A 27,496-nucleotide genomic window follows, 5' to 3' on the forward strand; every position below is an offset into this window, starting at 1 on the left:
GGCCGGTGTATACTCCATTTATGTATTCCAAATTGTACATTATGACCCCAGGTTACCCTTTTCCCCCTTTGCCGGCTGATGAAAATGTAACGGACAACGAATTGTAGAATTTTCTTCTAACATCTCTCTTGCTGCTTAGGGCTGGATGTGCCCGGAGCTCGATTCTGAAAGGGAAGATTTGGTTTATCACGAACATAAACCTGTTGCCAAATGGCACAAGGAACAGAATGGAGACCACACAGGAGATGAAGGACGCAATTCATGCGCTATAGAGCGGAAGAGTGACAACCCGCTAGATATAGCCGTAACCAGGCTGACTGACTTGGAGAGGAACATTGAGAGAAGGTATCTGAAGAGCCCCTTAAGTACCACCATTCAGATCAAACTGGATAATGTGGGCACAGTTACTGTCCCTGCTCCTGCACCATCTATTAGTGGTGATGGTGACGGGTAGGTCATTGAAATTAATATATATATATCTATATAACCAATCACTGTGTTTCTTTGCTCTGTCGAGCTTGTTTTTTCCTGCCTGTTTTTTTTTCCCTGTGTCTTTTTACTGATCCTGCATGGAGCTTCTGTACTATAACGTATGTTCTGTATGTCAGTAATCCCGCATAGTCAATGCTTAGCCTGTACCTTACGATTATCACTAAAGCTTCTCGGCTTACAGTCGACCTGTGCTCTACATACGACTCATTCGCTTTAATGTTGTATATATTGGCTTTTATCTACGTTTTGTCATTGCTTGGCTTTTTCAACGTGATTGATACTTACGTGCGCTTCCCAGAAAATTCTGTCGCTTTCAATAATTTTTTTTATGTTAATTATCTTATCTGCAGGACTGAAGATGACATTGCCCCAGGTCTGAAGGTGTGGAGGAAAGCGCTGTCAGAGGCCCGAAGTGCTGCACAAGTGGCCCTGTGCATTCAGCAGCTGCAGAAATCTATCGCATGGGAGAAATCCATCATGAAAGTTGTAAGTTATCACTATAGTTGCTGCAGATAGAATGTTATTTTATTCGGAGAGGAAAAAAATGCACCCAATCTGCTACTGCTCCCCACCTCATGCTTGTATTGTGACCCCAGTCCCTAATTTTCTACACTACTTAGAGGAATTATTCCACATTTTTAAGTTATCCCCTATCTTAGTGATGGTGAAACTTTAAAAAGCCAAGTACCCAAACTATAGCCAAAAACCCACTTATTTATCACAAAGTGCTGGCACAATATAATCAGCAAACTATTTCTCCCTGCTCTGCCACAGCAATCAATCGTATTGGCATCCTGAGGACAGCAATACATTATACAGAAGGAGGGGAAATTCAGATCCTCATTGTAGTTTTCCTCCTGTAGGGTCCTCTTGAACAGGACAAATTGTGGGGCAGGAGCTCCAATGATAATGCAGCCAGTTCCACACCTTCTTGCTTCTACTCCAGTCCCAGAAAGCCCTGGAAGTGTTTCTTTATAGGGCTTGTCTGAGAGTTTGGAGCCAGGGTGGGCTTTTAAAAAAAATAAACATGCTCACCTTCTCCGTTGCTCCTGATCTCCCGCATCGCGGTCCGTCTGATCGGTGCCCCTGTTTCTTTACAGGGGCAATGAAGCTGTGCTGGGGGTAACTGTGCTGGTAGAGAGGGGATAACTTGAAAAAACATGGGAAAACATCTTCATATAGCTGTTGAGGCCACTTATTGGCCACAATGGCCACCTGACCACAGGCACTTTACCCCACCCCAATTAATTTGATTATTCCAAAGAATAAACTTTTACTGCTGGTATATCCATATTATCCATAGGCCTAGCATTTTATTCTGATTTATGTTCCGTGTTTTGCAGTACTGCCAAATATGCCGCAAAGGGGACAATGAGGAATTGCTGCTTTTGTGTGATGGTTGTGACAAAGGATGTCACACCTACTGCCATCGGCCCAAAATCACAGCTATCCCTGATGGCGACTGGTTCTGCCCGGCCTGTATTGCTAAGGTAAGAGCTATTCCCGTAAGGATCACTTAGTATCAGTACCTGCCAGTTACAAGAACCCAGTGTTATATCAACCATAATGGGGATAGGTACAATATATTCTCTATATCCATCACTATATACAGTACATATAGGCCCACTGTGACCTCTGGTGAAGTCTCTGGATGTTATTATAGTCCCAGTCTGTAATAATCAGCTGTAAGGTGATTTATTGATAATCCTTGGTCTCATTAAAGCAAAAAAATTTAAAACTCCAGTTGTCACTGGGGCAAAAAAATAGATTTGTCTGGATCTACAATTATAAAATATACAGTTTCGACTTACATACAAATTCAACTTAAGAACAAACCTACGGACCCTATCTTGTACGTAACCCTGCCTGTATATAATCTGCCTCTATACCATAGGCAAGTGGACACACTTTAAAAATGAAGAAGGCCAACCTCAAAGGGAAGAAGGGCTCCGATCCGAAAAAAGGAAAGAAAACGTCAGCGGATGCCGAAGATGAAGACACAACTGTAGCAACTGCAGCCCCCAGCAAGAAAGGCAGCAAGGACTCCAAAAAAAGAAAATCAGACGAGAATAACGTCAGTCCTGCCAAACAGGAGAGTCCTCCGCCCTCCAAGAAATGCAAAACCTCAGCCAAGGATGACGTCAAGGACCTGGCGCTTTGTAGGTAAGAAATGGTATCTGTCTGTCCCCAGACACAGGACAGGATGTCATCGCTTTTTCTTTTTGTATTAGAAGTATAATGTATAAAGGAATCCCAATATCTTTATAAGGGGTCCCCCTACCACTGTTATGCTGGATGAGACAGCCATTGCATCCAGGTCAGGCGCTGGGGACCTGGGTTCAAGTCCCAGGGTATACATCTGCAAAGAGTTTGTATGTTCTCTTTTGTATTTTGTGTTTGCGTGGGTTTCCTCCGGGTCCTCCGGTTTCCTCTCACACTCCAAAACATACTGGTAGGATGATTAGATTGTGGGCCCCATTGGGGACAGGGGCTAATTTGGTAGTTCTGTGCAGTGCTGTGTAATCTGTGTATATAAATAAAGAATTATTATTGTTATTAATAAATGGACACCCAGATGCAGTGATTGGCGGGCGGGGTCACACATTTGGGGCTTCCCTTAATGAATACATCACAGGGATTTTGTTACAAAACAGGTTAGGACCTAACTTGTGAATCGCAGGAGGTCTCAATGAAGGAGACCCCCACAGATCACGAGAACAGGGGTCTGATGTACCCCCCGTCTTACCTCTCCTCATTCCCCGAAATGAGTGGACCAGCCAGCTGCCCCATTCATCTCTACGGAGCTGACAGAGATTGCTGAGCACCATACTCTCTCATCTCGGGGAGCAGTCAGGGATCCGACAGGGGTACATCGGACCCCCCAGTCCTGGTGATCTGTGGGGTCTGAGTGCCCCACCGGTCACCAAGTTAGATCCTTTCCTTTGTATAGGGGCTAACCAGTTTTGTGGGAAAACCCCTTTAATTTGAAAGCCCTTCATTAAATGATGACATTGTGGTTTCTGGCAGCCACTAGAGGGAGCTCAGGAGTTTCCTGAAGAACAGATTTCTTCTTATGTTCAGTGGAAGCTGTTTTGATACTACAAGGAAGTGAAATTTGGTTAATATGTAACTATATCGTAAAGATAAGGCGCCTCTAGTGTCCCAGCTCCTTAGGAGTCATTGCTGTATCAGGATTGTGCGAGTTCTTGTACCGCTGTCACATGAGGATTTATTTTTGTGTTTTTTCAGCGTGATCTTGTCTGAGATGGAGACTCATGAAGACGCTTGGCCTTTTCTGCTTCCTGTTAACTTGAAACTTGTTCCCGGTTACAAAAAAGTCATCAAGAAACCTATGGACTTCGCAACCATCAGAGAAAAGCTGAGCACTGGCCAGTACGTATGGTCCTAGCTGTATACACAGAGCAGGCAATAAAACCTATACACAAGTATATGTTTTTCATGCTTTGTGCAGCGCTGCATAATCTGTAGGCGCTATATAAATAAAGAATTATTATTATTATGGTCTTGTATCTGCACCATAATTGTGGCTGAAAGGGATGTTCCTGGCCAAAAATATTGATGACCTTGTCCAAGTATAGGGCATCAATGTCATTTGTGGGAATCCAACACCCAGTCCTTCAAAACTGATACACAGGGAATAGAACAGGAATCAGGAATCAGCTCCACTCTCCGTATAGTGGCTAAATGCAGTTACTGCATCCTAGGTCTCATTCAAATGAATAGAAGTGGATCTGAACGTTCACTACACAGAGTACGGAGCTGTCTGATTCTTGTCTCATCCTGCTCATGAGCTGAGCTGTGGGACACTTCACCAATGTGATAATGTTATATATGTTATCAGTATGTTTATCCTGGAAAATCCCTTTTAAATAAATCTATGATCAAAATGAAGCATGATTATCCATGGACACTAACTCATAGCTCCAGGCACTGTGACTAAGGTAATGTTTTTAGAAAACCAACTTTTAAAATTATGCTAATGAGCCTGAAGGACTCTTGCTTTAGATTCACAGGCTGTTACTCTGTGCAGGAGCACTTCTCCTCTCCTACTGTGTTTACAGCATGCAGAGGGATGGGTGAGACAGTGTAAGGGTCTATGAAGCTGTAGCACGGAGGGGCTCTGGTAATGGACGCCCAGAGCCCTTTTGCTTCATGAGCTTGATTTTAAAAGTGGATTTTAGAAAGAAGGAGGCCGCGGATAACAAATCTAAGCAGTCACGGTGCCTGGATCTATGATCTAAGTGTCCCTGGTTTATCAGGCTGGATTTTCATGGTAGATTTCTTTTAACTCACATCACAAATTTGCATCCATGCTTTTCAACACATCCATTATATGTTTTTTTGATCTTTGCTTGACAGGAGGGAGTGTCCTAATGTAAAAAGGGTGGAGCCCAGTTAACATCCCGAATATGGGACATATTAAGTCTTTCTGTTCTAAGTATAAGAAAGCAAAAATAAATCTGTCCACATCAAATCTCCAACCACCACGGACCCATCGCTTAAAAAACCCCTTTAATTCATGTCGCCTGGTGATAAAATATTGTCTATTTCTGCAGATACCAGAACTTTGCGGCTTTCGCTCTGGACGTCAGACTCGTCTTTAACAACTGTGAAACATTCAACGAAGACGACTCCGAAATCGGTAGAGCCGGACACAAAATGAGGACACATTTCGAAAAACGATGGACGGAAATTTTCAACGTGACTTGAGACCATCCAACGATTTCTATATCCTGATAACAGCGAGACCAGCAATGTGATCCGCGCCTGAAGCGTCATCTACACGAGTCATAGGTCACGACATCGACCCTACGATGACCTTAACCCTTTTTCCAAATTTTTTGGGGTTTTTTTTTTGTGTCGGTGTGTGCGCTTCATCAACTACTACTGCTTTGCAGAGCGGGGGAGGGGGGCGCACACCCAAGAGTCCAAAACCTAAAAAAAATATAAAGGGGTATCATAGTGCAATAGGTAAGAAAATATATGGAAACGCACTGATTCTTCATCCACCAGAGCTGTACTGAGGAGAGGGTGACCCATCCCTTTTCCATAAATATCTATTTTTTATTGTTTAATATTATTATTATTATTTTGTTATTTTTTTTTTTTTTATTCCTTTGTAGCTTTACTGTTAGTGAATGTATTTAATTTTATGAATTATTTATGATTAAACCGCAGACCTGAAATCTTCGTTTTCTGTGAAAAGGAAGACTAGTAAAAAAAAAAAAATAATAATAATAATAATTATAAAAAAATATTGCTTTAAATCTTGAAAATACAAGAATGTTAAGAAATAAAAAAAAAAAAAAAATACAAAAATAAAATAATAATAAAAAAAAACAAAAAACAAGCCAAGTAAAACTGTTTACACAGACGCGTCGGAACGGCGCCGAAACGGAACTTTACTGTAAAGTTACTAGTACATTTATATAAATCTACGTTGCTGCATCAACTCATATAGTTAAATTGTATTTCAAGATGGTGAAGACGAACGGAGAACTAATGTACATAGTGTTCACTATTGTTTATATTACGTCTTGTATGATGTGTACATATCGTCGGCAGCCGTCGCGTATGGCGCCTGTTCTAGAAGGATTGTAGCATTTTATTTTAGTTAGTCGAATATTAACCTATAACCTGTACAGTATCCTCTACCGACACTGTGGCGTCTCCCGAGCATTGGTAGTGCCTGCCTTCAAAACAGGGTTGTAGGGGATATGACGATATTGTGCTTTGTTTGTTTTTTTTCGTGTTTTATTTTTTTTTTTATATCGATTTTTTTCATGTTTTTTTTAATAATTATTATTATTGTTATTATATTGTTTTATTTTATTTCCATTTTTTTTTCTCCTTTTTTTTTTTTTGTTATATCATTTAAAAAGCCAAAAAGGCTTGGAGAGAGAAAAAAACAAACTTAAAAAAAACAAAAAAAAAGTATAATCATTTGTATCCATGTGAAACTTAAACGTGTGACAAATTTCCTACACGCAGTATTTTTTCATAGATGCATTTCCCTTCCCGGTCATTCGCCTCGCCACCGAAACGAAAGATTATAAAACCTAATTAAAAAAAAAAAGAAAAGAAATAATAATAAAAAAATACAACAAAGACATTTGTAACCACTGTGTTTTATCTACTCTGTGTTGTGGTGGCCCCGTCAGAGGCAAGGAGATCAGATAATTTTTTGTACCAATTGTACTTGAAGTTGTTTTATTTAAAGCGAAAATGTTGTGAAAAGGGTAGTTTTTTTTCACTAGTTTGTGTGGCACGGATACAATAAACGACTGTTTTGCAATAAACTTGGTGTTTTTGTCTGTTTTTGGAAAACGTGTCCACAGAGGCAACTGTATGCCGAAATCACTGTGATTAAAGGACATCTACCACCAGGATGAAGGATTGTAAACCAAGCACACTGACATACTTTTGTGTACCCCGTCCGGCAGGATCCGCTCTTCTTTTAGATTGTAATGCCCTTGTTTTGACAAAAAAAGGGTTTAAAAGGGTATGCAAATGAGCCTGAGGGGCTCCATAGCTGACTCAGGCTCATTTGCATAATTGTTAAGCATTTACTTTTGTAAAACAAGGGCATAAGAATCTTAAAGAAGAGCGGATCCTGCCAGAATGTCTGTGTGCTTAGTGTACAATCCTTCATCCCGATATCTTTAAAGGAAATCTACCATCTTACTCATAGATCCAGGGGCGTTACCAGAGACTCTCCAGGTGCAGTCAAACATTGCAGTCAAAACTGCATTGCATTCAATTTTGAGGTGGTTTTAGGTGAAGTTTTTTTTAATGTAACAGGTGAATGACATTTGTGGAACAGGTTTCCCCTTCAAAATCAAATTCATCCATTCAGTTCATGTCTATCACCTCAAAACTGAATGCAATGCAGTTGTATGACTGCATCCTCTGTTCTACAGGTGCACAGGCTGTTCCCTAAGCATTTTCACACTGTTTTCCCTCCCCTCTCAGCACTTCCCCCTTCCTTATGTAATCTCACACAGTGGAGGGGAATGGAGGAGTGCTCATGTACATTATAACTAGTGTTGGGAATTCCGGCTCTTCTTTGTGATCTGGCTCATTAGGCTCTGCTCACTAGGAAGAGCCGGCTCTTCTGGCTCCCTATTAAATATATAATAGGGAGCCACAGGCCGGTCAGTCAGCCCGCTCAGCCTGTGAAGCTACAGCACAAAGGGTCTCTGGTAACGGTGAAGCTACAGCACGGAGGGTCTCTGGTAATGGTGAAGCTACAGCATGGAGGGTCTCTGGTAATGGTGAAGCTACAGCATGGAAGGTCTCTGGTAATGGTGAAGCTACAGCATGGAGGGTCTCTGGTAATGGTGAAGCTACAGCACGGAGGGTCTCTGGTAACGGTGAAGCTACAGCACGGAGGGTCTCTGGTAATGGTGAAGCTACAGCATGGAAGGTCTCTGGTAATGGTGAAGCTACAGCATGGAGGGTCTCTGGTAACGGTGAAGCTACAGCATGGAAGGTCTCTGGTAATGGTGAAGCTACAGCATGGAGGGTCTCTGGTAATGGTGAAGCTACAGCACGGAGGGTCTCTGGTAACGGTGAAGCTACAGCACGGAGGGTCTCTGATAATGGTGAAGCTACAGCATGGAGGGTCTCTGGTAACGGTGAAGCTACAGCACGGAGGGTCTCTGGTAATGGTGAAGCTACAGCACGGAGGGTCTCTGGTAACGGTGAAGCTACAGCACGGAGGGTCTCTGGTAACGGTGAAGCTACAGCACGGAGGGTCTCTGGTAACGGTGAAGCTACAGCACGGAGGGTCTCTGGTAATGGTGAAGCTACAGCACGGAGGGTCTCTGGTAATGGTGAAGCTACAGCACGGAGGGTCTCTGGTAATGGTGAAGCTACAGCACGGAGGGTCTCTGGTAACGGTGAAGCTACAGCACGGAGGGTCTCTGGTAATGGTGAAGCTACAGCACGGAGGGTCTCTGGTAATGGTGAAGCTACAGCACGGAGGGTCTCTGGTAACGGTGAAGCTACAGCACGGAGGGTCTCTGGTAACGGTGAAGCTACAGCACGGAGGGTCTCTGGTAACGGTGAAGCTACAGCACGGAGGGTCTCTGGTAACGGTGAAGCTACAGCACGGAGGGTCTCTGGTAATGGTGAAGCTACAGCACGGAGGGTCTCTGGTAATGGTGAAGCTACAGCACGGAGGGTCTCTGGTAATGGTGAAGCTACAGCACGGAGGGTCTCTGGTAATGGTGAAGCTACAGCACGGAGGGTCTCTGGTAATGGTGAAGCTACAGCACGGAGGGTCTCTGGTAATGGTGAAGCTACAGCACGGAGGGTCTCTCGTAACGGTGAAGCTACAGCACGGAGGGTCTCTGGTAACAGTGAAGCTACAGCACGGAGGGTCTCTGGTAACGGTGAAGCTACAGCACGGAGGGTCTCTGGTAACAGTGAAGCTACAGCACGGAGGGTCTCTGGTAACGGTGAAGCTACAGCACGGAGGGTCTCTGGTAACAGTGAAGCTACAGCACGGAGGGTCTCTGGTAACGGTGAAGCTACAGCACGGAGGGTCTCTGGTAACAGTTGTCTTTAAGGCTCATTAGCTTCATTTTAAAAGTTGATTTTAGAGAAAGGAGGCCATAGATAACAAATATAATATTACCACAGTCACAGTGCCTGGAGTACGGTAAGTGTCCTTGGTTTATCATGATGGATTTTAAAGGGTAGATTTGGCAATGTTTATGGCTAGCTGTGTTTGAACAGATGACTGGACTCAAAAATTGCAATCCAACTTTTTTATATATCAGAAATATGGAGTGACATAAAACACATGTACATCACCAAGCCTTCGGCGAGATGTGCCAATTGTCCACAAGAAAGTTGCACGCTAGGAGACCAGGGCCTTTCACTGAGATGCTAACGCCCGTATAGTCCTGTGTGACGTTTCGGAGGTGTGTCCTCCTTCCTCAGACATGCGTGGTACTGGCTGGGTGAGGATTTAAATACTTTCATACACATTTCTTATTTTCAGTAACTTATAATAATATTATTAAATCTACTTTAACCCTCACCTACATAGAAACATAATACAGGCGGTCCCCTACTTAAGGACACCTGACTTACAGACAACCCATGGTTACAGACAGACCCTTCTGTCCTCTGGTGAAGTCTCTGGATGTTACTATAGTCCCAGACTGTAATGATCAGCTGTAAGGTGTCTGTAATGAAGCTTTACTGATAATCCTTGGTCCCATTACAGCAAAAAAAATGTTTAAACTCCAATCGTCACTGGGGCCAAAAATTTTTTTGTCTGGATCTACAATTATAAAATATACAGTTTCGACTTACATACAAATTCTGTCATGTCCCAGGACTTGTTTCTATTCATTGACATGTATATGTGTTATACTGCTTTGCTTTTTGACCCTCTTGTCTTCCTGTCCTCTAGCTGCAGTATTGTAACTCCTCCCCTCTCCCTCATGTTGGCAGCCATCTTTCATGTCAGAAATAGAATATACCTCTATGTTCCTGCTACCCTGGCAAATTATATCCTTTTCACACCATTGTAACCAGCATTTCTTCAAGATTTCTGCACCAAATAAAGCTGGAATCTTCCCACATGCTTCTTCAATGGAGTTGACACTATCTGACAATAAGTGATTTTGGTGTGAGTACTGGTTAAAGCAAAGATATATATAGTCTTATATATAAGACTATCTATAAACGACTGCTTACAGCCAGGTTATTGAGTAAGAATAAATTCAACTTAAGAACAAACCTCCGGACCCTATCTTGTACGTAACCCGGGGACTGCCTGTACAACAGATATAAACACTTACAAAAATACGTTAAAATGACATTGTTCGTTCAGACCGCGGGGTTAAACGGTGTCCAATGCTGAAATCCAATACACTTCACGTTGAAGTAATCTCTTCTTTAGAGTGGTCTCCTCTTTTATTTCAATACTCTAATATTAACCACCGTAGGAGCAATATAGCACGGAGGCCACTTTTTGTAAATATGGCTAGCTGTGTTCAGTCTATGAAATATGCAGTGGGGACCGGAGCTGACATCTTTGTCAGTCATCCATGCTGTGATAATGCTTGTGGTGTAGTCCCAAGGAGCAGAAGTGAGTCAAAGTATAAGTGATGACTAAAATGAGAAAATGTGTTATGCCCTTTCAGCTCCTAATGGTAATACTCACTGACTTCAACTGCTGCTCTACTGCATAAAGCGATGAACAGGGGAAGAAGACTTGCAAACGCAGACAAAGTCGCGCCCACCAGGGCGGGCCTCGGCCCGATCGGGAACGAGCCGCCGATGTTTTGCGTTAAATTAACGCAAACGCAGTCAAAGCGCTACGTGTGGCGCCAGCCTTGTCGACTGAGTTGATATCCCACAGCGATTCCAATGGCTGCAGGAAACCCCTGATAAGGGAGAGTTTCTGACGTAAGAGGCAATTGTGGTGCCCGGAGCCCCTTTGGCTCACTCCCATAGTGTTTAAAGCCCTTTTTAGTAAAAACCAGGGTGTAAGAAGCTAAAAAAAGAGCAGATCCCTGCAGAGGGGGGCACACACTAGTATGTCAGTGTGCTTGGTTTACAACCCTTCATCCTGGTGGTAGATTTCCTTTAAACTTTGTAGTGTTATATTCTAGAGAACGCACCCCTTCAATGATCATAGAGTAAAGGCATATGCTAAAAAGGGATCCATTAGTGTTTCCATCAGTTAATCCATAGATCACATTATGCAAACGAGCCTGAGGGGCTCCAGGTTCTTTTGACATCTATGGTGTCCAGAGCAGCTCAAGCTCAGTTGCATAATTTTGAAAGCCTTTTTTTGTAAAAACCGGGGAATAAAGAGCTAAATGAGGAGCGGATCCCGCCAGAGGGGGTACACTCCGGTATGTGAGCCTTCATCCTGTTGGTTGATTACCTTTAAACTGCATTGCATGCAGGTGGGGACTCGCTGATCCCCAGGACCCAAAGCAATTATTTGGATTGATTTATGCAGTTTGTACTGCAGCTAAAGGGGGGAGGGGCGGCTGCAGCTTTGCTAATCATATTTTCTGTTGCACTATGTAGCACCAATGCCATATCAGAACCCGGGCTACCTGGACACATATGTGCAGTCACTGGTCGCCAACAACGAACCATGTGTGTATGATGTCCGCTCACATGCTGATGTCACATAATTTCCAACCGTTGCGGATCTGGCGGGACAGATTTCGGGTTCTATCCCATCCGGCCGGTGGTTTGTCCTCTGATATCAATTCTATGACCACAATCTTCTATTGCAGCGATGGCGAACCTATGGCACGCGTGCCACAGACGGCACGCGAAGCCGTTTCTGTTGGCACGCGTACCGTCGCCGGTAAGCCTCTGCCCGCTGCCCGTAAAAGTTTGTCTATGTGAGCGGCGGAACTACGCGCCGCTCCATAGACAGAACTGCAGAGAAATAATACAGCTCGTGCCCCCTTAGTGCCACCCATCTTCCCACCCATCATTCCCCTCAGCAACTCCCCTTTTTTTTATACCCCCACAGCTGCCCTAATGTCAAAGTCCACTGATTTAGAAACATTGTAAAAAAACAAAAAGAAGACTATATGTATAAAAATGTAAGCCTACAAAAATATATATAAAATAAAATATTGTTACAAAACACTGCACATCGCACCAGACATCCCTTTAAGTGTATTAGTGAACCGCTTATTATTTATCATGGAGCTGGAATATCCAATCAGTGTTAAACATCAGGAAATTTCCATAGAAAAGAGATTCCCCATGGATCCGTCAGCTCCTGTGTCTTTTCTTTCCACCGGGGGAGCGAGTCACGTGACTCTTCTATCACGGACAGACACAAGCAGCGCGCAAGGAGGCGTGGGAGTGACGTTACCGCTGCACGCCCCGCCCCCTGCCGGTCAGGACCTTTGTTATCAGGTGAGCGCGCGGTTTTATGGTGGTCTGGACTGTCCCACTTGACGACGTGATACAGGGGGGGAGGAGATATGCGCGAGTGACACGTTCTTTCTCTTGTTATCTTGAATATTTCTTATTTCCGGGGTCAGGATGCATTGAATTACCGCAATGGATGTAAACATCACTCTGTATCTGCATTATGTGGTGAACTCGGGTTTATTATAACTTATTATCCCCCCCCCATATTCCTCAGCAGTGTGCAGCGCCAGTACTAGATGCGATTACTAAGCGACAATGACGCTGCACAGTGAAAATACAGTGGCTGTTGTGGGGCTTCTTGTACATGGATAAGTTCACACCTGCAGGTTCCATTGTGGAGTTTTTTTGTTTCCAATTTCAGGCAGTGCTGTTTCTGTGTAATTACAGCTGGTCAGTGCAGTGCAGGGAACTGGTTTGGCTGGGTGAGAGGCCATGGATGTAGGTCAAGAATCTGTTCTCCTTATATAATAATTCCTTTATATAGAGCACACAGATTACGCAGCGCTGCACAAAGCTGCCACATCAGTTCCTGTCCCCAATGGGGCTCACAGTCTAATCAACCTACCAGTATGTTTTAGAGTGTGGGAGGAAAAAAGAACCCAAGACCCCAGCGCTGCAAAGCTGTAGTGATAACCACTGATGTCCTTACATGTGGAGATCCCCTTTGCAGACATATGGAGTTTTAGGCAGGTATCTATGGTGGCACTAAAGACATTTTTTGTTCCTAAAACCAGACTACGGCTTATGTAGGCTTTCTAAGGACTGACTTTAGGTTTCCCCTTTGTAAAAAGATGGGTATTTATGGCTTTTGGTCATTTTACCTATGACCTGTGTTGTCAGGTGTGGATCAGTTAAAGGGGCAGTAACGGGAGTTTCTTTGGACCTAAAGAAATCAGAAGCACATGGTGATTAGTATATGTGGGGGATACTGGTTTAGGCTCGTGTTATGTGGCAGTGGTGGTCACGCATCATTACCACGGCAAACCCCACCTCTCATGTCTCCTTACAGAGAATCTGGTTACCCAGAAATCTAGCAACTATCGGATGATGGGACTTGTAAGTGTAGCCACCTTTCCTATCATAAGGCTTCTTTTACACGGCCGTATGAGGGACGTATACACAGCCAACATATATATGCCGTATATACGCCGCCCCATAGCCAGCAATGGGCGTACGGCGCCATACGGAAGCTGTGCCGTGCGGCACAGTACCATTCCGTAGCCGTGAGAAAGATAGAACCTGTCCTATCATTCCCCATATTAAGGCGTGGTGCGCCATATATCACTATGGGGAGGGGCCCCTAATACAGTACGGCAGGGCCTCCTCTCCCCGGTGCCAACGTGTGCCCCTACTACAGTACGGTGGGCACACGTTAGTGGGAATACAGCCTTAGGCTACATTCACACTACAGTATGGGGGACGTATATACGGCCGATATACGTCCCCCATACACTTCTATGGGCTCACACCCCTGTACGGGAGCGGTACGGTGCAGCACACGTGCGGCACTGTACCACTCCGTAGCCCGGGGAAAGATAGGACATGTCCTATCTTTCCCCGTATTACGGCGCCGTGCGCCGTTAATTCCTATGGAGAGGGCCGGGGGGAGCTGTGCTCACCTCCTCCTCCTCTCCCCGCGCTGCCGTGTGCCTGCCGAGCTACGGTGCGGCGTGCTCACGGCAGTGTGAATTTAGCCTTAGTATGTTGCCATCTTACGTCAAATAACATCCACGTAGACCTCACCTTATCATGGAGTTCAATGTTTAGGCACATGATGTGTGAATAACAGTGTGACACAGACCGTAGTCTTATCTCGTCTCTTCCGGTGGCTTTTATCGCCCGCGATAAGATATCGGGTACTAGGTGATAGCGTTGGCAATTAGCGTCAAGTTAAGCATTGCTCCAGGACTGTAAGATTGACTTCTGGTACTGTCCGGAGACTACTGGAAGCCTATAGGAAGTCAGATAACTGCTTGGCATGGAGAGTCTATATTGCAGGGGCTTCAGTCTTGGAAATTATAAGACAATGTTGCGCACCAGGATCCAATAATATTTTAAAATTTTTATTCCAGACTCAATAAAATGGTGGAATTAGTCCGGACGTTGGCGGATCACATAGAAGATGTCAACTGCTGCTCATTCTCGGACTCTCTCCTTGCGACCTGTTCTTTGGATAAGACCATCCGTATTTATTCCTTAAAGGACTTTCAGGAGGTTTCCTTCTCTCCGTTGCGAGGACACACGTACGCCGTGCACTGCTGCTGCTTCTCCCCTAATCAGACCGTCCTGGCGTCATGTTCAACAGACGGTAAAACTATTCTCTGGAACACGTGCAATGGGCAGATTTTGGCGTCTTTGGAGCAGCCGAGCGGGAGCCCGGTCCGAGTCTGCAGGTTTTCACCGAACGCTGTGCATTTAGTATCTGGGGCAGCGGATGGCTCAGTCGTGTTATGGAACGTCCCGTTGTTGAAATTTCACAGGTACGCGTTATGTACAGATAAATTAATAATGGTTTATTTTGGTGAAAAGTAACTAAGTAACAAAAACTTGATGCTGCTTTATGGAATAACAACCCCATTGTAAAACGTTCTACCAAATACAGTTATAGCACATTGACAGGGTGCACCAAAACCTTTGAAATCATAGAATGCATGGGAAATGAATTGTTAGAAACACTCAGTTAAGCTGATTTATATTTAGTCTGATAAGTATTAAGCTTGCATGAGTGTTTCTAACCACTTAGGAGTTGACACATAAGTGATATGCTGAGACATCAGGCTGCTTCTCTGAAGCTACAAAAGAGAAAAGTTTAGAAAAATTTGGGGAAATGTTTTTTTTTTTAAATTTTAGATACATTAGTGATACAGTAATAAAAAAAATGTCTGTAGATGTCTATATAATTAAGTATTTAAAGAGGTTGGCCACTAAACCTAAACTCAGGTTATTAGACCTTAATTGGGTCACCCATATTATACTTGCCCTGTTAAAATTTCGGGTTCGCCAGGAAGAACCATAGGTCACATGACCCCCCGGACAGCAGGACTTACTACATGGCCCCAATCATCCAAGCCTGCAACCTGAACATTAAGCAGTTATAATATGGGTGACTCTATTAGGGACTTATCCTGTTAAAGTTTGGGATTAGTAGACAACCCACTTTTAGGGAGTCCTTATAAATAAAGAAGCCCATACACATTTGATGAGTATCTGATAAACCTGTTGCTCTCCTAAGTGTACACCACTCTTTCCTGAGAGCAGGGGGTGTTGGATTGTAGCACACCCAATCCTTTGTTATTCAGAGAGATAACCCTCACCCAAATGAGAATACATGCACTCTTGGTCAAACCGAAGTGTTTCGCCCAAAGCTATCTATGAAGTATGTGTATTTTTATCAGCCCTGGTCTGAACTTCAAGGAGTCATTTAGAGGATTGACTACCATATTTTTTGGACTTTTAAGACCCACCCCTAGATTAAGTCATGCAAAAAAATATATTTCACACCAATTTTTAATTTCACGCTTTGCTATATCCATACACTCACACACACACGCTTTGCTATATCCATACACTCACACACACACACACACGCTATGCTATATCCATACACTCACACACACACTTTGCTATATCCATACACTCACACACACACACACTTTGCTATATCCATACACTCACTCACACACACACACACACTTTGCTATATCCATACACTCACTCACACACACACACACACACACACTTTGCTATATCCATACACTCTCACACACACACACACACACACACTTTGCTATATCCATACACTCACACACACACACACACACTTTGCTATATCCATACACTCTCACTCACACACTTTGCTATATCCATACACTCTCACACACACACACACACACACACTTTGCTATATCCATACACTCTCACACACACACACACACACACACTTTGCTATATCCATACACACACACACACACACTTTGCTATATCCATACACACACACACACACACACACACACTTTGCTATATCCATACACTCACACACACACACACACACACACACACACTTTGCTATATCCACACACACACACACACACACACACTTTGCTATATCCACACACACACACACACACTTTGCTATATCCACACACACACACACACACACACACACACTTTGCTATATCCACACACACACACACACACACACACACACACACTTTGCTATATCCACACACACACACACACACACACACACTTTGCTACACACACACACACACACACACACACACACTTTGCTATATCCATACACTCACACACACACACACACGCTTTGCTATATCCATACACTCACACACACACACACACGCTTTGCTATATCCATACACTCACACACACACACACACGCTTTGCTATATCCATACACTCACACACACACACGCTCTGCTATATACCCATTCTCAGCCACAACTTCTTCTGTCTCCATCCTGCCCTATTACTGGCAGCATGAAAGGGTTTAAGCACCTTGGAGTTATGCAGGCAGCATGTGATCAGTCACCTTCCTGGTCCTGCATTAGTCATGTCAGGACAGGCAGAGGGAGAGAGCAGTACAGAGACCCTGCTCTATCAGAGATCGGATGAAGCGCTTTGTCAGCACTTCACCCGATCTCTATTACAGCGGTCAGGAGGGTCCGGCAGTGCTGAAACCTCTCGATCTTGGACTATAGAACTTGGGCACTTTTTTGGGAGATTTTTTCCCCCAAAAATATGGAACTTTTTAAATATGTTATGCAGAGTCCATGTGTGTCCAATTCATTATATATGTACATACAATGAGGCTTCCATGGTGACTCCTCCGTGTCTTCCTCCCTACAGGTCGGGCCTGGTGAAGGATGGCTCTCTGGTGGCTTGCGCCTACTCCCCTGGTGGAAATATCTTCATCACCGGTTCCTCGTGTGGAGACCTCACAGCCTGGGATGAGAACATGCGATGTTTGTACAGTGACAAGGCTCACGATCTGGGAGTAACCTGCTGCGACTTCTCCTCCAAACCAGTAACTGGTCAGTAGAGAGAAAACATCAGACCCTGTACAGACCTAGAACTTACATCCACTGGTTATCATAGGACATGGAGCCTGAAGCAACTGCAGTCCCTTATATAGAAAGTGGCCAATGAAGGGGCTACAGCGCCCCCACCAGGGCTCTACCCTATGTTCTCTACATCTACTGGGACTTCTTCTTTTCCCCAGTTTTTCTAGATGTGGCCTTACACACTATACACATAGCGGTCACACTATGGGCTCGCTGTGCTGTATACTAGTAGGGTGCTTTGTGTACATCACCCATTGTTGTTACTTCTTTGTTCTCAGACACTACCCGCGGCACCGAGTGCTACCAGATGGCCTCATGTGGTCAAGATAACGAAATCAAAATCTGGCTGGTGTCCTACGGCTCTGGGAAAGGTAATGGTGACCCATGTATTATATCTATGTAGCGGCGTCCCGTGATGATGACATTTATAGAGGATTTTCTCTTTGTAATACAGGATTTCACATCAGGTGCAAATTAACCCTTAGTGGACATTCAGCCCCCGTCCTGACCTGCGCGTTCTCCAGTGACGGGGAGACCCTCGTCTCTGGGTAAGGATTCCTTGTAATAGTTGTATAAGGTCTCCTCCGTGTACTCTTCATAGTTACATATGGAAAATGTGAACTATATGCAGATTCCCTTAGAAGAGACCTGTGTGTACCAACATAGGCAGCCCATGTACTCCTGAGAGCACGAAGTGACGAGACATGGATCAAATATTGTGTATTAAAGGGAACCTGTCAGCTAAACTACCTCCAAACTAATTAAACCTGTATGTTGAAAACTTCTATTATATAGCAATACAACTATCCCTATATTGTTCCGGCCCATGCCTGTAAAGTTCCACATTCCGTTTGTAAAGTTGGCTCACAATCTACCCATATTCATGTTCTTCCAGCTCAGCCGCGCCTCCAGCGTCCTGATTTACAAGTGCTTTCTCTTCAGCTCAGCTCTTCGGCTCTGCTACATCAGTCACATGCTGTGTGACTCACTGAAGAGAGGAGGGGGGAATGAGGGGGTTGAGAGAAACACTTGTGGGATGTGATTGGCTGAAGATAAATCAGCAATTCTTGTCAGTGAGGGGAATGAACTGGAGGCAGGACTGAGCAGGAAGGTCATAAATATGCCTGACACGGCTCAGAGAGAATATGATGATTAGACTCACATGGGGTCATTTGCCCAGATGGTGAGTCGACTTACAGACTGTGGAACTTTTCAGGCATTGGGAGGAACAATATTGCGATAGTTGTACTGCTGTATAATAGCAGACTTCAAAGTTATGTTTAGTTAGCATTAGTTCATTTAAGGGACCGCTTCACTTTAAAGGGAACCTGTCACCAGGGACCTCATTTTTCACTAAAGACAGATTGTAAAAGCCCATGACACCAGCAGTGCAAATCTGCCTTTCTGCTTTCTCTAAGCATTTGCATTACAATATAATTGTGTGTTATAACTTACTCTTGCATTCTGACAAAATCCTGGGGTAGTCACAGGGGCTGGACTTTGGTTTTTATGCATTTCAAAAAACATGTGACTTGTCTGAGCTGCAGGCTGCCTCCATCTTTGTGCTCCTGTACAGCTCTGTCCCTCCCCCACTGATGTCAGGCTGACCAGGCTGTGACCTCTGAGAAGGAGCAGGAGGTGGAGCTATACAGGAGCACAAAGGTGGGGGCCAAGCTCTGAGGAGTGGGTAACACAGACAAGTCACATGTTGTTTTTTGAAATGCATCCAAACCAAAGTCCAGCCCCTGTGACTACCCCAGGATTTTGTCAGGGAGCAAGGTAAGTTATAACACACAATTATATTGTAATGCAAATGCTTAGAAAAGGCAGAAAGGCAGATTTGCACTGCAGGTGTGATGAGCTTCTGTAACCCGTCTTTAGTGAAAATGAGCTCCCTGGTGACAGGTTCCCTTTAAAACCTAGAAAAAATTTTGATGTAATTTCACATTAGGACACCAGGGGGCAGTGGACACTTTGTTTTGCATTTATCTTAAATGTAGCAAAAATATAAGGTATAAAGAACTGGAAAATGTAGATCATATATCTTAACCCTAGAAAGTTGTGTATATTCCTATTAGTTCCTGAAAAGGAAATGAGGAGAAAATTAGCTAATTATACGTAACATTTTATTTTTGTAGTGATGCTTTGACTTTCAAAGCATCTTGCTTTATTTACTATGATGTGTAATGTATAAATGTAACAAATTGTGCAAATATGGAACATCAGAATCCGAGCACAATATGTCCCTGCACCACACATTTGTCTCATTTTATTCAGATTTTTTTTTATTGTAGTAATAATTATATTATTATTTACAGGTCATTGGACAAGTCTGCTATTATTTACAGAGCAGTAAGTACTTTTTTCCTTTTGTTTATACGAGATAAAATTATTGATGAAATATCCTTAGAATATGTCTTTAGTAATCAGGACTCTCACTGTGTGTGGGCATGGTAATCAGGACTCTCCCTGTCAATCACTGTGTGTGGGTGGAGTAATCAGGACTCTCCCTGTCAATCACTGTGTGTGGGTGGAGTAATCAGGACCCTCACTGTCAATCACTGTGTGTGGGTGGAGTAACCAGGACTTTCACTGTCAATCACTGTGTGTGGGTGGGGTAATCAGGACTCTCCCTGTCAATCACTGTGTGTGGGTGGAGTAATCAGGACTCTCCCTGTCAATCACTGTGTGTGGGTGGAGTAATCAGGACTCTCATTGTCAATCACTGTGTGTGGGTGGAGTAATCAGGACTCTCATTGTCAATCACTGTGTGTGGGTGGAGTAATCAGGACCCTCACTGTCAATCACTGTGTGTGGGTGGAGTAACCAGGACTTTCACTGTCAATCACTGTGTTTGGGAGGAGTAATCAGGACTCTCACTGTCAATCACTGTGTTTGGGAGGAGTAATCAGGACTCTCACTGTCAGTCACTGTGTGTGGGTGGAGTAATCAGGACTCTCACTGTCAATCACTGTGTGTAATTGGTTAAAGAGTAACTGTAAAGCTTTTTTATTTTTCACAGATCAATGGTTACTTTGCCTATTATTTTTATTACCTAATATATAGCCCTCAGATTACCTTTTTGCTGCAATAGCTGCCTCCTCTCCATGTGCTGCCTTATGAATCCATATGTTGTTCACACTTTGTTTGTGGTCGTTTTCCTGGGAGGAGGGGAGGAGCTACTGCTCCCTGCTCACAGTGGAAGAGGTCAAGTGTCAGTGAATGTAGCAGAGCTGGAAGCGTGCAGAACAGTGGATGCAGATATCCCCTGCATAGAATAGTGCACAGAATTCCCTATCAGTCCCGCCATCCCAGTCTCTGATTCTACAGAACTTTATCTGTCTGTCTCTGCTCTTCTCACTGCTCACTTCCTCCACCTTGTCCTAGGCAGAATCAGCTCTGCCCAGATAAGCTATTAACCCTTAGTGCTCACAGTGCTATAGACTTCATGTTACTGGTGTACTAATGATTTCTACCACTTATTACATGTTCCCTGCTCCTCCATGTGATGGAAGCTGCCAGGCTGGTCACTATATACATTCTGTATGTGCACTATGCAGTGTTCAGTGGAATTACTTGTGGGAAACTCAATGGATTTAATGCTAAATTACTTTGAGAGAGAACACAAGGCATCATGGGATCTGCGGGCAAGCTAACTGGCCTCAGCTTGAGGTCATAGACTGACTGACAGACATTAGTCTCCTCCCACTTTTCTTCTGGGGAGAAAGATTTTTTTTTTTTTTTTATCAAACACTTTCAGAACAGAAAATGCCATAACGTGGGAAAGAAAAGGACGAGCAGCACAAAGTAGGCATCGTTGTGTTTTTTTTCAAAGGGGGAATCATATGTAATAATTTGGTTTAATAACTACAGTTACGCTTTAATTATACAGCATTCCCTAAAATGAAGGTAGAAATTATATGTATTTTTTTTGTAGAAAACTGGCTGCATTCTGCACATCCTGACACATCACAAACGGTGAGTTTATAATCCTTTAGCCCTGGTGATTGTTTTCAAACCACATAATGTGATAATTCAAAGTTCTGTATAGTGAAATTAAACCTCTGTAACTATAATACTAGTAGTAGTGGGATTTATTAGGAGAGAGGACTGTGCTCCTAAATAACATATACTCTGTGGGGTAAGTGTTAGAAGTAAGAGACGTTCTTCTATGAGCGCAGTGCTCTGTACACAGGGCGGGTGGACGTCTCCAGCGTTGACCTTGGCCTGTGTCCTGTCATGTCAGGAATGTGCACTAGGTGCATATTATAAGCTCCCGGGCCCAGCTGCCAAAGGAGGAACAATGGGACACAGTGTTCTGTGTGTCATATTTTCCTGTATTGGGAAAGAGAAGCTCCGGAGAATCAGGTAAACACGCGGACAACGCTCAGACCGGCCGGGCTGTATCCCTATAATATAACCAAGATGGTTTCTCTCCTCCTTAGGTATGTGACAGCCTGTGCACTCGCTGCTAACCTACCTCTGCTGGCCACAGGATCTATGGACAAGACTGTTACCATCTGGAAATTTGGACAAACAAGTGATTCACCAGGCAAGTTCATGCCAGGTCTTCCCATTGTGTTCCTCCCATCATGCTGTGAATTAAGTGGTCACTGACTTTGTATACGTCCCGAGTGGATATGAGAAAGAATGTCATGTGACTTATCAGAGGAATGTGCTCCTCTCCTGCTTCCTCCTTTCCTGAGAAAATGGACTTCACTGAATTCCAAGAAACTCATTCAGTTGTCCAATTTCCAATATGGAGAGGTGAGAAGGAGTGAGTCACAGCAGCTAGGACTCCATCAACTCCCCCCCCCCCACCACCACACACACCCATCACCTTTTAGATGTCCTTATACATGTTTTACTGATTCCTCTATCAATGAGATTAGAGCAGGGTCGGCTCCAGGTCTCCCTTTGTACTAAAAGCATGTGGTGGCGTTAAGAATTCAGAAACTAAAACAGTCTCCTGTTCCCTAAAATATTCCCTAGTTTATCATCCCAAATAGTTATGTTATATAAATCCCCCCCCTCGCCCCAAGGATTCTTCATGTACAGCCTTATGTGGGCCCCCCAGCACCTCTGGGCCCCGGCACTTGCCCAGTGCTAGCCCTGCAGTCGGCCCTGCATTTATGCTACCATTCTTCTAAAAAAAGACACCCCATCCTCCTCACTGATCCCAGTCCCTGGGTTGTCTAATTTCCTTACAAAACTGAATTATCCTGTGAAATATTCTCTAGGTATGGAAAGAGTTCACCTTTAGCCTCCTTATCGATCTGCTGTGGATAGATTTTAGACTTTCAGATGCATGACTCACAAGAGGAAAAGAAAGGCGAAAAAAACCTTTTTGTTTTTCTACTCAGTTATGTATATTACAAAGTTTATTATCATTACCAAATCTTTTCTCTATTGAAATAAGAAAATGATTGATTTCAAGTTGTAGTCAACCCCCAATGAGCATAAAGTAACGGCAGGTCCTAAAATGGGATCCATTGGCGTTTCCATATGTTAATCCGTAGACGATTAATATGGTTCAGCATCAGGAACATCTTTAGGCCACACTGTTGTTGTTATCTCCCATCTTTTACGTAGAAATCTAAAGTCTCCACATTATTTTGGGGTTTGTCTCGTGTTGCAGCTGCCAGGATAAGAAGTAAAACAGAGTTTGATATTGAGTCGTGGACAGAGGACGATGTGAGAACGTGGCTCAGTAACGAGGGGCTGGCAGAGGTAGAGCGTCACTTCACCACCAACAACATTGATGGTAGAGAATTACTCTGCCTTACCAAGGAGATGCTGCTCCAGGATCTCAAGATCGGTATGACGTCAGGATGACCTTCTGGGGTTGTGTTGGACTCTTAGTCTCGTGACCGACGCTGATCCTTGTATTTGCTTTAGCAGAATCCTTAGGGCTGAGGAATAAGATTCTGAGGAAAATTGAGGACCTGAAAAGCAAAATGAAAGCGACATCTTCTAACGTCCCAGAGGAATTTCTATGCCCCATCACGTGTGAAATCATGAAGGAGCCGGTCATTGCATCAGGTAACACGGTCACTTTTATACACTTGGAAGAAGTTCTGAGTTGTGTTAATACAGTCATTTTATTAATAATCCAACATGTAAAAAATACCAACGCGTCTCAGGTTTACATCCCAAGGCTCCACTGCCCATTTCTGCCGGGTGGAGATAGGGGGTGTGAGCTGGGGGGCCGCACTGCAATATAGACAGGAACAGGGCCTGCTTTATGTTGTGGTGCAGCCGCCTGGTTTGGACCTTGCATAATAGACCTCTACAGGAGCCCCCATATATGTTCATGTGCATGAGGCCTTATCAGTAACGTGTGAGGTGTATACACTAAACGTGTCAATGTAAGGCTGGGATCACACCACGTTTTATGTGTACGCTAAGCGTATAGGTCGGGAAAGCACCCGACATGTACATTGACAAATAGTGGCAGACGGAGGCATAGCTCTATTCCTCCTGTACACCAAAAAAAGCAGGATAGAAAAATGTAGCAAATAAGGTCTGAGAGTGATGTGTGCACTTAGCAGAGGCGATATGGGGAGCAGATCCAGCGTATTGCATCCCTCCCCACAGCCCCGCCAAACGCATACGTCACTCGACAGGAGGGAGGACCCGGTGATATCACTAAGGAACGCCCCATTCGGTAGCAGCCAGTCCGATGCACACTCCTCCCCCAGCATTCAGGGGGTAGGGGGCGTCCCTCAGTGATGTGTCCACTGTATAGGCAGTGGGATACCTCTGTACCATACAATGTGAGGACATGTCGGAATCCTCCAACATATGGCACAAAACGTGGTGGGAACCCAGCCTAATCTCAATGCAATAGTTGCCGACTTGTTGGATCTTTTATATAGCATCTAATAAGAACTTCTGCTTTCTGTACAGAGATGAGTTAATTGTCTTCACCCATAAAAGGATCTGTAGCGCCCCCTACTGGGAAATAATTCAGGTCACAGTGGAGGGATGTCGGCTCCCTGCAAGAACCATGGGTCACTTCATATTTAATCTTTCATATTTCATCTTTTTAGAGTTCACATGTCCCAGTTTTACTCAATCCCAAATTAAAATCTGTGTTACAAGTGGATTTGGGGAACATTTTGTAGACCCCCACCCCCCATGTGTCACTGTAATGGTGGAGTCCTATTGATGAACAGCTTTCTCCAATAGATGTCGTATGTAGGAGACATAAGGAGTTAACTTACTTTTTTTTTTTCCTGGCAAACAGGAAAACCTAAAGGAAAAGATTGTCAGCTCCAATTAATTAGCAAGTCACGTCCCTGTTTCTGTTCTTCCTATTTACACATGAAAGCGCTCGGCCGACCGGGGACTTCTGAGAGCATCTTAGATTAGTGCAGTGACAGATCTGTGATGAGACTTCACAAAACAATTTCAGACTCTCGCTGATGGTCCGTATACACTAGACGACGTTACTTGTATCAAACACTGAATGGCGCCATGAGGGAAAAAGTGATTTGCAGAATTTCTCGGTAAATTAATTTTAGAGTGCTTAAAGGGAACCTGTCACCGGAGGGCTGACAGGTTTCAAAAGAGACTGAAAAGTGTTTTTAAAGCATCTCTAAATTACTTTGTTTCAGTAATATCCACTAATCAAATGTACCTGGCTCCCTGCCAGCTCATTGTTTAGAGTCCCATGGGTTGTGCCTTTCATACTGTAGAAGGCACCTGCTAGTTTATATCTGCGCTCCACTTGTCCTCCCCGCTCATTAGTATTCACCCTCCCAAAATCTTCCTCTATTCCACCTCCCACCCATGCCTTGGGCTCACTGCACAAGCAAACGTCGGGTTTGTGAATACTGATGAGTGGGGGGGGGGGGGGGGCGCGAAGTGTAGGCACAACCCACGAGACTTTGATCCACGAGCTGGCAGGAAGCTAGGTAAACCTTTATAATCGGATGACAAGCGCTTTTCAGTCTCTATTGGAACCGGTCACCATTGAAAATTGGTACATCTGATGACAGGTTCCCTTTTAAGGGGTTTTCCATGAATACCATGGGTCACTTTGGGATTTCTGGCTTGGGCGACTGCGCTTTGCGGGGAAGTTCCACCTTGGGAACCACTTCATTCAATGAGTGTCCTCCCCAGACGTGGAACGTCACTTCCGTTTTCAAGGGCCTTTACTTCCTGTGTTGTCACCTGGCCCAAGGAGGCTACTCATTGAATGAAATGGGTCACATGATCGCCCCAGAACTTCAGGTTGGGTACAGGCCTTAATTTGGCTGGAGCCACCAATCCATCAATATGTCCAGGTCGCGAGGCCGAAAAAGAACACAAACGTCGTCACTCCTGCCCAACAGTGATCCGTTACTGACCCCTTTAAGGTGGAGGAGTCGCCTCGCACACTCCATTAATTCTTATTTTATCCTGATAACGCAGATGGATATTCCTACGAGAGAAAAGCTATTGAGAGCTGGATCAGTACAAAGAGGACGAGTCCCATGACCAACCTTCCCTTAGAGAACCTCCTCCTCACACCAAACAGGACATTAAAAATGGCCCTGAACCGCTGGCTGGACACCAGCAGCAAATACATCTCATCATGAAACATTACTGCCACGTCCAGAAGTGACATCAATAGCGCAGGACGCACGTGGAAGCTGCTTTTATTGATGGAAAAAAAGAAATGTACATATAATGTTTTATTTTGGATCATTCCTGCACTGGTAAGACGTGCGCTCTGTTTACCAGGTGTAAACTATACGTAGAACTTTGGTGAGTCCTCGCTTACTACAGTAAAAGTGATGTAGGATATGGGACTGGTGTCTGTACAGCATCCTATGAGGCTGATGTATTGACGTGTAATACCGCAGTGTAGATCTGTATATAAAGCGGACAGTTTAATTATTTTGAAAATAAATAAAATTTTAGTTTGGAGCTGCAGAACTATGAAGCATGACTGGATATTCTCTGATATTTTGGTGGAGACAATAGGGAATTCTAAATTCTGCGTGAAGTTCTGTCCTATAAATTGATGAATTGAGACCACTTCTTAGAGCAGCTCAGAAAAAAACAGGTCAAAGAAAATTTACCATCAAAATCCATCATGATAAACCAGGGACACACTCTCATAGATCCAGGCACCGTGACTGTTGTAATCCTTTTATATTTGGCCTCCTTCCTTCTAAAATAAACTTATAAAATTATGCTAAGACGACTAATTTCTGGGTTAACATGCTGTTAGACCTTGCAGCAGCACCTCCCACTGTATAAGTTTGCAGCAGGCAAATGGATGGGGGAAGTGCTAAGGAACCAAGGGAGACAGTGTAACAGCCTGTGAAGCTGCAGCATGGAGGGGCTCATTTAACATCCCCCAGGAATACTTCTGGCTCATTAGCAAAATGCTAAAAGTTGATTTTAAAAGGAAGGAGGCCATGGGTAACAAATATAAGATTTCCACAGTCACAGTGTCTGGATCTATGAGTAAGTGTCTCTTTTGATTGTAAATCTCAGTGATGATGTGACAACATATGGGCTGGAAATAGTGAGATTCCTTGTCAATACTGATTTTAAATGAAATCTACCATTTACCCACATTACTGTGGTGGGTCTGGGGAAAATGCTTGCGTTTCCTCGTGCCTACATGCCCATCTGTGGAGCGCGTTTAAAGGGAACCTGCCAGGGTGATTTGGGAAACTAAACAACCCAAAAAGTTTCTATCTGGACCTGCAAAAGGATGGAAAAAATTAAAATAAATTAAAAGATTCTTAACTCGGTCCAGAGCTCTGCAGTGGCTCCATGGTTCATTGAAGCCGTTGTAGTACACTCACATGTGCCATAGGTATAGTGCATGCACAATGAAGCTGGGGGACTACGTCGGTTTCAATGAAGCAACACGAAGGAGTATCACAGAGTCTTATTTGATTCATCCCTCGGGCAGTATAAATGTTTGCTTTTTTTGATAGTGGCTGATATGATACAGGAATCAT

The 27,496-nt window shown here is 44.0% G+C and overlaps 2 protein-coding genes across 27 annotated transcripts in view; both read left to right on the forward strand.

Moving 5' to 3' along the window:
- BAZ2B (bromodomain adjacent to zinc finger domain 2B) overlaps positions 1-6,812 on the forward strand; it is a 270,525-nt gene extending 263,713 nt beyond the window's left edge. For 19 of the 24 annotated variants that reach the window (XM_072121914.1, XM_072121912.1, XM_072121913.1 and 16 more), the window contains 6 exons: positions 140-450; positions 843-978; positions 1,836-1,982; positions 2,387-2,655; positions 3,742-3,885; positions 5,070-6,812. In XM_072121914.1, coding sequence (XP_071978015.1) covers positions 140-450; positions 843-978; positions 1,836-1,982; positions 2,387-2,655; positions 3,742-3,885; positions 5,070-5,223 — 1,161 coding nt within the window. In that variant the 3' untranslated portion in view covers positions 5,224-6,812. The remainder of the gene's footprint in view (positions 1-139; positions 451-842; positions 979-1,835; positions 1,983-2,386; positions 2,656-3,741; positions 3,886-5,069) is intronic. The other 5 variants (XM_072121926.1, XM_072121932.1, XM_072121934.1 and 2 more) reach the window with 1 other exon arrangement.
- A 5,479-nt stretch (positions 6,813-12,291) lies between these two features.
- WDSUB1 (WD repeat, sterile alpha motif and U-box domain containing 1) lies at positions 12,292-26,504 on the forward strand. Of its 3 annotated transcripts, none has more exons than XM_072121944.1 (11): positions 12,292-12,429; positions 14,520-14,927; positions 17,314-17,498; positions 17,807-17,899; positions 17,983-18,076; positions 19,847-19,880; positions 21,466-21,506; positions 21,974-22,080; positions 23,167-23,346; positions 23,430-23,570; positions 25,947-26,504. In XM_072121944.1, exons 2-11 carry the CDS (start codon positions 14,530-14,532, stop codon positions 26,111-26,113), a joined length of 1,440 nt encoding a protein of 479 aa, XP_071978045.1. In that variant the 5' UTR covers positions 12,292-12,429; positions 14,520-14,529; the 3' UTR covers positions 26,114-26,504. The 3 variants fall into 3 exon arrangements, with proteins under 3 accessions (XP_071978045.1, XP_071978047.1, XP_071978046.1); XM_072121946.1 differs by lacking the exon at positions 12,292-12,429 and adding an exon at positions 12,543-12,773; XM_072121945.1 differs by lacking the exon at positions 12,292-12,429 and adding an exon at positions 12,801-13,503.
- Positions 26,505-27,496: the final 992 nt, after the last annotated feature.

This window comes from Engystomops pustulosus, chromosome 8, assembly GCF_040894005.1.
Source record: "Engystomops pustulosus chromosome 8, aEngPut4.maternal, whole genome shotgun sequence".
Classification (NCBI taxonomy): Eukaryota; Metazoa; Chordata; class Amphibia; order Anura; family Leptodactylidae; genus Engystomops; species Engystomops pustulosus.

Excerpts from the sequence above, each read along its gene's own strand:
- WDSUB1 (XM_072121944.1), top strand. The coding sequence starts at position 14,530 with ATGGTGGAATTAGTCCGGACGTTGGCGGATCACATAGAAGATGTCAAC. Across the intron at positions 17,499-17,806 it reads CTCCTCCAAACCAGTAACTG|ACACTACCCGCGGCACCGAG; the intron begins GTCAGTAGAGAG and ends CTTTGTTCTCAG. Across the intron at positions 23,571-25,946 it reads GGAGCCGGTCATTGCATCAG|ATGGATATTCCTACGAGAGA; the intron begins GTAACACGGTCA and ends CTGATAACGCAG.